Source organism: Ostrea edulis, chromosome 2, assembly GCF_947568905.1.
Source record: "Ostrea edulis chromosome 2, xbOstEdul1.1, whole genome shotgun sequence".
Taxonomy (NCBI): Eukaryota; Metazoa; Mollusca; class Bivalvia; order Ostreida; family Ostreidae; genus Ostrea; species Ostrea edulis.
The window spans coordinates 3,940,105-3,955,335 of NC_079165.1; the positions used below are offsets into that span (position 1 = coordinate 3,940,105).

The following is a 15,231-nucleotide window of genomic DNA, read 5'->3' on the forward strand; positions in this document are numbered from 1 at the left end:
GAGTCCTATTTTAGTTTGGTGCAGCATACTAACTGTGTTTTGTACCAATGTGGAGATTTTCTATGTGTTCAAAACACCACAAACACCCAGTTTTTATTGTTATGACGAAAACATCAAATTCAGACAAAATGCGTGATGTATAAGTTTGATTGATTGTAAATTGTTCTACGTCCCTCGAGAGAATTTTTCACTCATAAGGAAATGTCACCATTGCCGGTGAAGGGTTGCAAAATTTAGGCCTATGCTCGGCGCCTTTGAGCAAGGAGGGATCTTTATTGTGTCACACCTGCTGTGACACGGGGCCTCAATTTTTTGCGGTCTCATCCGAAGGACCGCCCCATTTAGTTGCCTCTTACGACAAGCAAGGGGTACTGAGGACCTATTCGCCTAAATACATCTGACGTTTTCTTCATTATAAGCTGAAAAATCTCTAAAAATGTAAGGTAGTTGGAGTTTATGGTTAAAAACAATTTGTGACCACCTAACTTTTAAATGACCACCTAACTTCTAAATGACCACCTAACTTCTAAATGACCACTTAACGTCCAAATGACCACATAACGTCCAAATGACCACCTAACGTCTAAATGACCACCTAACTTCTAAATGACCACCTAACTTCTAAATGGCCACCTAACTTCTAAATGGCCACCTAACTTCTAAATGACCACCTAGCTTCTAAATGACCACCTAACGTTTAAATGACCACCTAACGTCTAAATGACCACCTAACTTCTAAATGGCCACCTAACTTCTAAATGGCCACCTAACTTCTAAATGACCACCTAGCTTCTAAATGACCACCTAACGTTTAAATGACCACCTAACGTCTAAATGACCACCTAACTTCTAAATGACCACCTAACTTCTAAATGGCCACCTAACTTCTAAATGGCCACCTAACTTCTAAATGACCACCTAGCTTCTAAATGACCACCTAACGTTTAAATGACCACCTAACTTCTAAATGACCACCTAACTTCTAAATGACCACCTAACTTCTAAATGACCACCTAACGTCTAAATGACCACCTAACGTCTAAATGACCACATAACGGCCAAATGACCACCTAACGTCCAAATGACCACCTAACTCCTAAATGACCACCTAACGTCAAAATGACCACCTAACGTCTAAATGACCACCTAACTTCTAAATGACCACCTAGCTTCTAAATGACCACCTAACTTTTAAATGACCACCTAACGTCAAAATGACCACCTAACGTCTAAATGACCACCTAACTTCTAAATGACCACCTAACGTCTAAATGACCACCTAACTTCTAAATGACCACCTAACGTCTAAATGACCACCTAACGTCCAAATGACCACCTAAAGTCCAAATGACTACCTAACGTCTAAATGACCACCTAACTTCTAAATGACCACCTAACGTTTAAATGACCACCTAACGTCTAAATGACCACGGTAATTACGAGGAACGTTTTGTAGTTTACAGCCTTAATTCCTGTCAGTGCATTTGATGAAACGTTTAACGACAATCAATTATCTGTTAGAATAATTATAATAAAGGTGGAAGGAGTAAATTTACCATTTATGCTTAATTAACGACAATCAATTATCTGTTAGAATAATCATAATAAAGGTGGAAGGAGTAGATTAATTAACGTCTTATAGAGAAACGATTATATGGATCAGAAAATAATGTGTTAGAAAATATCATTATTTGGCAATTTGAAAAGAAACTGGAAAAGAACTGTTGCATCCTACTAGTAATTGTTTAACCGTATATATTGTATAAACCACGGGAACTAAAGGAAAAGCGGTACACTCAACACTAAGGTGTAATATATGCACTGTACTTGACTTGCAAAGAGATGACTCGGTGATAAAAAAAAAAAAAAAAAAAAAGGTACGTATGATTAACTATCTCATTGAAATATAAATAGCAAATGAATTCAAATGAACTACAGGTTAATGAATATTTATTTTTGAATGACATCAAAACAAATCAGAATGTTGGCCCTCTGGGAGTTTTCAGAAATATATTCTAATGTTTAGTAATCAAGGATGATAGAATGAATAGAAGTACACCTTGATACGCTACAGTATTTCTCTCTCTCTCTCTCTCTCTCTCTCTCTCTCTCTCATAACAAGATGAGGTAGGAGTATCTGATGATGACCTGAACAAGCCGCTGACATTGTATTCCTGTAAGGATGGGGACCTCGGGCACTATGGTCCTTTAAGGACGGAGGCCGCGGGCATTGTATTCCTTTAAGGATGGGGACCCCGGGCAATATGGTCCTTTTAGGACGGATGCCGCGGGCATTGTATTCCTTTAAGGATGGAGACCCCGGGCACTATGGTCCTTTAAGGATGGAGGCCGCGTGCATTATATTCCTGTAAGGACGAGACCGCGGGTATTATATTCCTGTAAGGACGAGACCACGGGTATTATACTCCTGTAAGGATGGAGACCGCGGGCATTATACTCCTTTAAGGACGAGACCGCGGGTATTGTAGAGACAGGTCTTCACGATGACTCTCTATTGGTTGTTTATTAGCTCGATAGTGAACGGAAGGTAATATGACTGTATTATCAGTGAATTTGGATTGATTTACATAGAATTATAGAAAGTATCGATTTGTCTTCAGCTTTTTAAAAAGTTTACGTTGGATGCAATCATGTGTGCAAATATAATACAAGTCTCAAGACTGGGTGAATTTGCGTATTTAAAGAGAAGAATTCTTACGGTGCATGTTGTGTCTAGTCTCATTTCTTAAAATTCTTATTTTTAGCACGTTTTGAATGTAGAATAGAACCAAATTTTTTGCGAGTTGACGACTCCAAACTCGCCGTTATTTTGATTTTGCAGACACAGATATCGCGCTGGTCTCACAGTGTTATAGTTCTACAGACAGTCCGTGATAGACATTCTTTGTAGGCTCTCCCAGTTCTGATCAATCAAAGAACTTAGTTTGTTTGGAAGTTGCTACAACATAATGCAGAATTCTTTTATTCTATAAATCGATCAATGTCTTTAGCCCAAGTTCAATGTTAAAGTAGATAATATGTACCCTTACAGTCTATATACCTTGAATGACCCTTAAATGTTTTTAAAACTCTTGCAAAGTATTCAGTTTGGAAGTAAACAGGGGGGGGGGGGGGGGTATGTATTAATTAGCACTACCACAAGCATACTTTCTTAAAAGTATTTTTTTTTTTTTTTTTTTTAATTTTTTTTTTATTTTTTTTTTTTTACAAATTGTGACATCACTGTTTTAAAAAATGCTTTTCCCATCTCAAACCACCCGCATGTTCCTCAGATAGTAGTAACAGTGCTATAAGCATAATTATGTCATTTATATGTTTTGAATGTTGACAAAAAAAAACGAAGTCCCCGCATCGTCGGATAATGTGTCCTAAACTCACTGTATCGATAGCGTTGATGACGCATTTCGTCCTCGTATAATTGTAAAGATTTTTCTATTTTATCTGGCCCTTTATAGTAAGAGAATTTTGTCGTTGATGCGAATGTTTCTTAAAGCCTGTATTTTGACATTTTCGTTGATTGGAATGATTTGTCAAATTTGATAGTAAAAAATGTTAGGAAGTCACGATCCCCTGTATAGTTGTCACAATGATTATCTGAAATCAGTTCACCTGATAAATAAAAATGTTAAAAAGTGTCTAATTCTTATAGCAGCTGATCCGTTTTATTCATTTTGAACGAAGCTTGCAGGGGTTGGAATTTTCCTCTCTAACTTGCGCTGTGTTGAATCATGCATGTTATATGCTATTAATTGCTAATTTTTATTTCTTTATATTGATTTTTTAAAAAGGATAATTGAGATTCTTATAATCCTCTTTTAATAAACATTGGCAACATGTTTACAAATATGAAGGAGATGTGAAAACGCAATGTTTGAATTTGCTGAGTGGGTGTAAATACCAAAATTACAATATGACAAAACTGTATTTTTTTTATTTACAGTGAAATCAAAATTTACAATATAACAGATATATTGCTACGCGTTATGAACTTGTATCAATATACCGCAAAATAATCTGAAAAAAGGGAAGATAGACTGGAATCGACTAAAATTAATAGAGCAAGTAATGAAACAAAAATTGCTTTGTTCTAAACGAAGCAATGAATAGACCAAAATCAATTATTCAAGATTGAAGCGCAGTGCATTGTCATAGCACCTTAAAACTAGGACACAATGAAACAGTTATATATTTCTTTATTGCAATTCATAAACATCCAAAAATAGGATACGTTATAAGAAAACTGAATGGGTTACGGAAGAAGGAAGCATGCGTTCAGGATGTAATGGGCATGAATAAGATTACTTCTAGATCTATTAAATATCCCCTATTCTCGTTATAAATCCTCCTAAAAATTATCAATCTCATGATATTCCAAACACCAAACGGATGGTGAACATGCTCAAATCAATTTGCATAGGACGTAATTAGAAAGAAATTATATTAAAAACTACAGTCATAAGAATTAGAAATTGTAGGGTAGGCTGCAGTGGCGGATCCAGGTTTTTTTTTCAAAGGAGGGTTTATGACCAAAGTTTGTACCTTTTCCACACCCCAAAAGGGGGTTTGGGGTTTGAAGACCCCAAATGACAAATTATGACATTTTTTGTTAAATAAATTAACCAAAGTGATGTTGCGATCCCGCAACCCCCCTTTAGACCCGCCTCTGGGTTGTAAAAATTTTTGTCACTCACATAAACGCATTCCCTTAGGCTGGGTTCCTGGAATCACGTGTTTGATATGAAAGAAAATATTCCCTCACAGAGCTCCGCCATGGTGTACATATTCATCCATCACGTCGTTACCGAGCACTAGACTATCTTTACATCCGGGCGTTCAGATACTCAGCAACTTTTATGATGTCATAAGACATAGTACACTGATATTTGTAATATTATAGAAAATGCTTATTATATGAATTTTGTTCAACCATTAATCAAGCAAATGTTAATAGAGTATAGGTTGTCACGAGGCGCAGAAAATTCAATCATTCAAACGTGAAGGTGTGTCCGAAACAAATTCTTAAAATTCAATCATTCAAACGTGAAGGTGTGTCCGAAACAAATTCTTGTAATGTGTATCCTACTGTAGATCTCTACAATATATAGCAATTGTCTCAGGTGCTCGACTTCCACGATTGAGATCTAATGAGGTCACGAACGTCACTGACCCGTTTCATGGTCACTGGATTCCATAGACAACAGCCTGAGATTGAAATCTTACAATCAAAGAATAATGGTATCACACCATGCCAAAAATGATGAAATTTTCTCATTTAATGTGAAGGAAATTTAAAAAAAGAAAACGAAATGCACGGTATGATTTTTTTTCGATCAAGGTTCAACGGAGAGTCATATGTTTAATAGGTTGATTGATTGATTGATTGTATCTTGCTTAACGTCCCTCTCGAGAATTTTTCACTCATATGGAGAGTCGTGAATAGATAGTCAACAACAGTAAACCTTTGATTAACGAATTAAAGAAAATCAAACAACAACAAAACACCAAAATCAAAACAAAGTGGAATTCACCCCCCCCCCCTCAACAAAGAAACAAATATGATGTGTTCAGAGTGATTTAATCCAAATTTCTATGCCAAAAAGACCAAGTTGTATTGATGATAATGATTTTCTCAATTTCTTTCAGTAGATGAATTCATTTGGAGATAATTTGTATGAATACTTTATATGTAGTTTCGATCCTCACCATGTCCGGTTTTACATCCTATCTGAACAGAGAATGTTTATCAGTTTTATCCAAAGTTGAAAACACAAATTAAACTCTATGTTTATTCATGGTTTCTCTAAATATTTGTATTTATGTAAGTATTTTTTTTTTTATCAGATAGTGACATACATATATACAATTAACATTCATTATAAATCTTATCTTATCTTATCCCACGCTTCGAGCTTATAAATCACGTTAAGCTATAGATACTCATTAATCCATAAACGTATATATTTTTCTTTTTCCAATATTAAATGCAATTATGTATAAAATTGGCTGTTTGGCGAGGAAAGTTCGTTAATAAATGTTTGATGACAGAATTCAGATCATTATTGTTTAAATTGAAAATTTCAACAGTTTGCAAAAAGTGTTGTTTTTTTCGACAGTTATCATAAAGATTGCATTTTAGGAGAGAATAAAGTTGTCTTCGATTTCATCTACTAGTATTTACCAATTCTCGCAGGAATTGGTCCCTCGCCCCCGATTAAATAGCGACCAGTCTCGATAGGCAATGGGAGCACCTTGGTGTAATATCTTTCTTATTTTGTCGTGTGTTTTTCCACATTAAGGTTAATTCATTATTCCAACAATGTTTGTCGTGTTTGTTTTATTTGTCCAATCAAAATGGGGTATCGCGCTTTTCATTTCATTGATAACAATTTCGCAAATTCATCATAAATCGAATCTATCTCATGTAGAACTGTTGAGATGCGCTCAAGCCTTTCAATGAGATCATTTATTTTGCAGCTTTAGCTATTCATAAAGATATGATTGGGATTTTACACAAGTTGAATCGTTTCCAACACTACGTAGTATTTCATATATTTACAACCCTTTTTTCAATTTCTTTCCATAAGTTAACCTAAGCGTCAAAGTTCAATACATAATGGAGCGGAATTTTAGATTTTTCACCAATCATGTGATAAAGTTTGTATTGACCTCTCATTTTGAGGCAGCTCGTGATATTCATCATGTTTTACTTTTTCAACTCAAAATTATTCAACTTCACAAGGATATCAAAATATTTCCATATCAACTATTGCAATTCTTGTAAAACCGTCTTCTTAAAGTAATTCCACCCTCCTGTGATGTCATCAGATTTTGCAAAATCAATGATTTATTTAGATTTATGCATGATAGGGACATAAATTTTGTTGGAGTCTTTTCCTATAGTTATTGTAAAAAATCTTGTTAAAAATAAACTATTTCAAAAGTCTAAGTTTTAGATGAATAATCAATGATACGTTTCAAAGTATTGAATCCAAGGGCAATAACTGTTTCTATTGATTTCTATATCAAGTCTATTATGCGATGATTTCCTTTATTTTTTTTTACAGACATTTTGTATATTTTTGTGACGATACAGTTTCATGTAATTGTTATGAATGGTACTATATCGTCTTAGCCAGTTTGTGTGGAATTTAATAACGCTGTTGAAGGAAAATTGCAATTTTCTGACGGTGATATATGATTCTGTTTATGTACATCTTAAAAAAGTGTGATGACCTATGTATTTTATTTGATAATTTGTTAGTTTTAACTCTAATGAATAAATACACTTTTAAAACTTGTATTAGATAAAACTGCGAGGATGGAGTTACCTTAATTAGATATATTTCGGCAATACGGTAGAAGGAGATCGGATTTTTTTTTTATCGCTGTCTGAGTGAAAGTCGGTCACTGACACTATCTGTAAACAAGAATTGTCGATCTTGATCTCTTTGGTGACTTAACCTTTGGTTATACATGTATTTACAAAAATGGGGGGGGGGGGGTGATTTACAACAGTATCCACTTCGTTGAGACATCGTGCAACAATCATCGTGACCTTTTGACCTTTGATCTTTAATTAAAAATTATCTACTTAATTACTTGGGAGTGGTTGAAAGATGAAATTACCTTTACCACAATGTTAAAGGCCTTCGTAGAAATTTTCATTTTTATAATATTCTCTCATGCTTTTCACAGATGTTCAATTGTTCCGTTTTCAGTTGCACGATTTTTCGTTGGAACGATTTCCTCTTTGGACTGCTTCGGACAATCTAGTGTCCAATGTCGTTCGACATATCGCAGACTTAATTAATTTTTATGAAATCTATTAATACTATTTGATCTCTATAGCAGGCATTTGTATAATTGAATATGAACGGTTTTGATCTGACATTTCGGTGAAATTAGCGCGATGAATGCATGTCAGGGAACAATATTAAAAGATTTCATTGAAATTATGATTTGTGAGGCAAGAAATGCATTTGAATATGTACTGTAATTTGACAAGGTATGCCTGTTACCTGTGCGACTGCTTCGGTATACTCTATATAAACATTTTCAGGTAAAAAGTTAGGCATTTCGAAATATTCTGTTTATTTATTGTAATGTTTTTAGACTCACGTCACGATACATGTACTGACATAAATTGATCGCTGCATGTTCACCATTTGAATAGCCTTTGGAAGAAAAGAAAAAAACCTGAGATTTTCATGATTGGATTCAAAAAGCTTTTATCGCGGTTAACTATCTAACAAAATCGAGCATACTGCTTAGCCGACAAGGTGTATAAAGTAAGGAATGAGAAAGATTACCTGCAAATCGAACAATGCCAGTGGACAGTTGTGTGTATTGAGGATTTTTTTTTTTATTGATCTGTGAAATCTGAGAGATACAGGCGAGTAGGTGTCCTTATTCCCGGGAGAAAATAAAATACAGACAAATGACTTCACGTTATCAATTTAGTGTATACATGTACATGTCATGTGTGAAAACTCTCTCTCTCTCTCTCTCTCTCTCTCTCTCTCTCTCTCTCTCTCTCTCTCTCTCTCTCATTTAGATTGCATACTTATAGACAAAGCATGTGCTCAAGTTTGATGAGTATTTAAGCATACTACCTTTCGTGTACATCTACTTTTATTGAACTATACACATTTTTATTTTATTTTTTATCCTTAAAGAATCTTGAATATTCATTTACTATATCTGAATTTTAGTATTGATTGAAATACAGCAGTCCCCTTAAACATGTTTAGGATAAGATACAGATCATATTATTTTATACAAATCATATACTATTTAAATCATAAGATATGATACAAATCTTTTATATATGTATATATGTATATATATGTATATATGTATATATATATATATATATATATATATATATATATATATATATATATAAACACTAAAGTTCCAACAACACCCGATACCTCAAAGTGTCGGATCCACAACATGTATACAAGGTCAAATACAAAAAATTATACAAAGCACTAAAATGACCAACGACACGAACAACCAGATTGTCTGGTTGTTCGTGTCGTTGGTCATTTTAGTGCTTTGTATATATATATATATATATATATATGTATATGTATATATATATATATATATATATATATATATATATATTACTTTAATTACTCTTTTTTCAGACCGCGTGCGTTTGCTAATCAGTTTACGTCTTCTTCATTTAGTTCCGACATATTTCAATGCGAGGATATAGAACCCATTCATCAGTAAGCATTGTTTAATTAGAATTAAGTATTCACATTACCTACATAACAAATGAAGTGTGTAAATGAACAAAGAATGTTTGTCGTACATTATTGATGATGCCACAAAAAATAATTGTAATCAGTATACAAAAAAGAAAACAACCCCGATCAGATTCCGCAAAACTGATGTCATTTCAATATTGAATGGAAAAAAGATTTTATAATATAACATTGATAACTGAAAATTGTTTTTAAAATATGAGTAAAACTGCTGGGTCACACGTTTTGTACACTGTTCAGAGCTCAAGAAGACGTTTCATCCCCCTCCTGTTTTCTATTTTCGTCCATGACCCAAACTCAGGTAGATTCAGGTAGAATATCAGGTGTAGCTGTTCACTTACCTTGTTTTGTTAGCTCCATTAGACAGGGCTTAATGTGTCATTTTCTTCCTTTCAACTGTCACATAAACACAAACTGTAACAATCACTAATTAGACGTTAGATCTCATTTCTGAATATTTCAGTTTTTACCAATGTATTCCACCATCTTGATTTCGCTGCGAATGTCTATTTATAATTCTACCCCTTTAAAATGCACTGCAAACTTTGCCTTGTTTAAAGACAAATTTGAAAAAAATCATTCAACTATGAAGTCGATCCACAAAGTAGGATATGAACTAAACGAACTTCTATGTCGTCTGATGTCGGGAAAACAAATATTTATATTGCCTTATTAACAATATAGGTCCATTGCAGCTGAGCCTATTGAAGAAGCGGGTTTGATTTCTCGTCCTACACCATTAATCAAAACTCCACCACGTGAGATAATTAGGGGAGATTGTTAATCTAATTAATAAGGACCAATCTTTGTATAAGGCGTAGGTAACTTCCATAAACACCACACAATGTAGGTAGTATCGATATACATATAGTTTAGCACGTCTAACAATGCCGGTTGTTATATTTCTCTATGTATAATAATGATTACATTCTGTGGTTTAGAATGTTATTTTATATAGACAGGGACAGTTGCACGTTTATCTTTGTTTACGCTGCCTCAATGCATTTCATACCTTGATAACAGAAATTGACTTTCAACTAGCAATAAATCAAATCAACAAAACATAACTATATTCAAATAATGAAGCTGTATGTGCTTTGAATTATAAGGAAAACATCTCAGAGATCGACCTCGGCGGTTATACAAATCACCCTTAGGTCTCCATTGTGTTATAAATCTACATACAATTGTACATCTATTGTTTATAAATCTACATACAACTGTACATCTATTGTTTATAAATCTACATACAATTGTACATCTATTGTTTATAAATCTACATACAATTGTACATCTATTGTTTATAAATCTACATACAATTGTACATCTATTGTTTATAAATCTACACGCAACTGTACATCTATTGTTTATAAATCTACATACAATTGTACATCTATTGTTTTATAAGTCTACATACAATTGTACATCTATTGTTTTATAAGTCTACATACAATTGTACATCTATTGTTTTATAAGTCTACATACAATTGTACATCTATTGTTTTATAAATCTACATACAATTGTACATCTATTGTTTTATATATCTACATACAACTGTACATCTATTGTTTTATAAATCTACATACAACTGTACATCTATTGTTTTATAAATCTACATACAACTGTACATCTATTGTTTTATAAATCTACATACAACTGCACATCTATTGTTTTATATATCTACATACAACTGTACATCTATTGTTTTATAAATCTACATACAATTGTACATCTATTGTTTTATAAGTCTACATACAACTGTACAACTATTGTTTTATAAATCTACACGCAACTGTACATCTATTGTTTTATAAATCTACATACAATTGTACATCTATTGTTTTATAAGTCTACATACAACTGTACATCTATTGTTTTATAAATCTACATACAATTGTACATCTATTGTTTTATAAGTCTACATACAACTGTACATCTATTGTTTTATAAATCTACATACAATTGTACATCTATTGTTTTATAAGTCTACATACAACTGTACATCTATTGTTTTATAAATCTACATACAATTGTACATCTATTGTTTTATAAGTCTACATACAACTGTACATCTATTGTTTTATAAATCTACATACAATTGTACATCTATTGTTTTATAAGTCTACATACAACTGTACATTTATTGTTTTATAAATCTACATACAATTGTACATCTATTGTTTTATAAGTCTACATACAACTGTACATCTATTGTTTTATAAGTCTACATGCAACTGTACATCTATTGTTTTATAAATCTATATACAACTGTACATCTATTGTTTTATAAATCTACATACAATTGTACATCTATTGTTTTATAAATCTACATACAATTGTACATCTATTGTTTTATAAATCTACATACAACTGTACATCTATTGTTTTATAAGTCTACATACAACTGTACATCTATTGTTTTATAAGTCTACATACAATTGTACATCTATTGTTTTATAAATCTACATACAACTGTACATCTATTGTTTATAAGTCTACATACAATTGTACATCTATTGTTTTATATATCTATATACAACTGTACATCTATTGTTTTATATATCTACATACAATTGTACATCTATTGTTTATATATCTACATACAATTGTACATCTATTGTTTTATATATCTACATACAATTGTACATCTATTGTTTATAAATCTACATACAGCTGTACATCTATTGTTTATATATCTACATACAACTGTACATCTATTGTTTATATATCTACATACAACTGTACATCTATTGTTTATAAATCTACATACAACTGTACATCTATTGTTTATAAATCTACACGCAACTGTACATCTATTGTTTTATAAATCTACATACAACTGTACATCTATTGTTTATAAATCTACATACAATTGTACATCTATTGTTTATAAATCTACATACAACTGTACATCTATTGTTTTATAAGTCTACATACAACTGTACATCTATTGTTTATAAATCTACATACAACTGTACATCTATTGTTTATAAATCTACACGCAACTGTACATCTATTGTTTATATATCTACATACAATTGTACATCTATTGTTTTATAAATCTACATACAACTGTACATCTATTGTTTTATAAATCTACATACAATTGTACATCTATTGTTTATAAATCTACATACAATTGTACATCTATTGTTTTATAAATCTACATACAACTGTACATCTATTGTTTATAAATCTACATACAATTGTACATCTATTGTTTATATATCTACATACAACTGTACATCTATTGTTTATATATCTACATACAACTGTACATCTATTGTTTATATATCTACATACAATTGTACATCTATTGTTTATAAATCTACATACAACTGTACATCTATTGTTTATAAATCTACATACAATTGTACATCTATTGTTTATATATCTACATACAACTGTACATCTATTGTTTATAAATCTACATACAACTGTACATCTATTGTTTTATAAATCTACATACAACTGTACATCTATTGTTTTATAAGTCTACATACAATTGTACATCTATTGTTTTATAAATCTACATACAACTGTACATCTATTGTTTTATATATCTACATACAACTGTACATCTATTGTTTATAAATCTACATACAACTGTACATCTATTGTTTTATATATCTACATACAATTGTACATCTATTGTTTTATAAATCTACATACAACTGTACATCTATTGTTTATAAATCTACATACAACTGTACATCTATTGTTTATAAATCTACATACAACTGTACATCCATTGTTTTATATATCTACACACAACTGTACATCTATTGTTTTATAAATATGCATACATACAACCCGGTAAATTCCCATTTTCAAGTTCTCTTTATTTGTGCAAACTATGTATATACATGGGTACATGAGGTGAAATGAAAAATAAAAATTATAGATAATGAGATATAAAGCAAGGTTAGAAGTAAAAATAAAAGAATACAAATAACAGATAGACGAGGCGCGGAGGAGAGACCCAATCACAAATAACAGATAGACGAGGCGCGGAGGAGAGACCCAATCACAAATAACAGATAGACGAGGCGCGGAGGAGAGACCCAATCATGGATAACAGATAGACGAGGCGCGGAGGAGAGACCCAATCATGGATTTTAACAGAAGCATGGTTATCCAAGTGATTTCACATCGGCTTTTAACATCAGCTGCATTTCACAACTTTAATTTGAGTTATGACAATATTGTTTCTTCATTTAAATGTTTTACAGTATTTTTATTATAATAAATCATGACCGGATCGGACATCAGGCACTGCCTATATAAAGCTATCTCCGTAGTAAAGGTAAAGCTGTATGTGTAGACTTTATAAATTCACAGAGGATATGATAATTTGAACATTGCAATGATGTAGTTAGTCTATGTGCTGGCAGCCTGTGTAGTTCAGCTAGCCAAAATTGTCACATAATTGGTTTTTTTTAAATGCAATATTCAACAGAGCTCAGACTTTAGGCGTCTATATGGTACGGCCTTGACCTTCGTTTTTCTGCAAACATGTATGTAATCTGACTAAATTAATTTTTGTCTAGAATTACATAGTGTACATAATCTGTTCCTTGATGGAGTGTATCTCCTCACCTCTACTGGAAGCCAAGAGTTTAATTGATGTTCAAAATGAAATAGATATTTCCCTGATGTATTTCTGAGGATCTCTCCAATCCAAGTCCATGAGTTATCTCCGATATCCACATACAACCAGGACATATATCCATTGTACAGTGTGTATATTTTGTAGTATAAAGGTCTTCATTGAAAGGTTAGCGTTTTATAAAAAAAAAATAAAACATGTTGAAACAGCATAAGTTTATTACTCACAAGATATTTGTAAATGTAAATATCATGATTTGTTGTGTGTAAATATCGTGATTTAATGTGTGTAAATGTAAATATCATGATTTGTTGTGTGTAAATGTAAATATCATGATTTGTTGTGTGTAAATATCGTGGATTACGATATGTAAATGGAAATATCATAATTTGCTGTAGATTTCAATGTTAATTTTTCGTTACTAAACGACATACATGTAGCTTTTTCTACTGTAACGGCGCCACAATCTCTATTGTAACGTCGCCACATTTTCTACAGTAACGATGCCACATTCTTCACAGTAACTGAGCTTCATTATTTATTGTAACGGCGCCACATTCTTTATTGTAACGATGCCACATTCTCTACTATAACGTCGCCTCATTCTTTACTGTGACAGCGCCACATTCTCTCCTATAACAGCGCCACACTCTCTCTCCTATAACGGCGCCACATTTTCTGCTATAACGGCGCCATATTCTTTACTGTAACGATGCCACATTCTCTCCTATAACGGCGCCACATTTTTTATTGTAACGATTCCTTTGGTTAATTAAATCAGCAACCAATGTAGACAGTCAATTTATACACGGGAGAGCGGGTTTACTTGGTCATTTATAAAATGGCTATGGAGATATTTTCATTAACGAAAGCGGAAAGTATTTCATCTTTCAGATCTAGAGTTTGTAGTTTTTAAAGATTAGAATACTTGAATCGTTGCAAAGAGTTACAATCATCATCACAAAATAATCTATTTGTTACTTATATATTATTAATCATTCCCAGGGTTAATTACAGCGGACACATGGAATCATCTTTACATATATTTGTTTAATTTCAGAATCGTTCAATGCATTGACAATTTTTATGCCTGATTTCGCTATGAATATCAGAATTTATATATCTTCAGCAAATCTTGGAAATAAGTGATTCAGCTAGATATTCTACGATATGGGAAAAACATCCAAAATATCACGTAAACAGTATAGGTTCTAAAATATCCCACGTTAGAAAAAGTCTCTTCGTTAATTGTAAGATCATGACGTATGAGAATATGTACTTTTACAGTAATGTCTCGGCCCCTGTAAAGTCGGAGCATTTTC

The 15,231-nt window shown here is 32.3% G+C and overlaps 1 protein-coding gene across 7 annotated transcripts in view; it reads right to left on the minus strand.

Annotated features, from left to right (window-relative positions):
- The window catches only part of LOC125679668 (fibroblast growth factor receptor 4-like), a 28,042-nt gene extending 17,966 nt beyond the window's left edge, over positions 1-10,076 (minus strand). For 4 of the 7 annotated variants that reach the window (XM_056157359.1, XM_056157357.1, XM_048919076.2 and 1 more), the window contains exon 1: positions 9,641-10,076. In XM_056157359.1, coding sequence (XP_056013334.1) covers positions 9,641-9,659 — 19 coding nt within the window. In that variant the 5' untranslated portion in view covers positions 9,660-10,076. Of the gene's footprint in view, positions 1-4,712; positions 4,850-9,640 lie in introns of those variants that run through there. The other 3 variants (XM_056157358.1, XM_056157355.1, XM_056157360.1) reach the window with 2 other exon arrangements.
- Between the last annotated feature and the right edge of the window lie 5,155 nt (positions 10,077-15,231).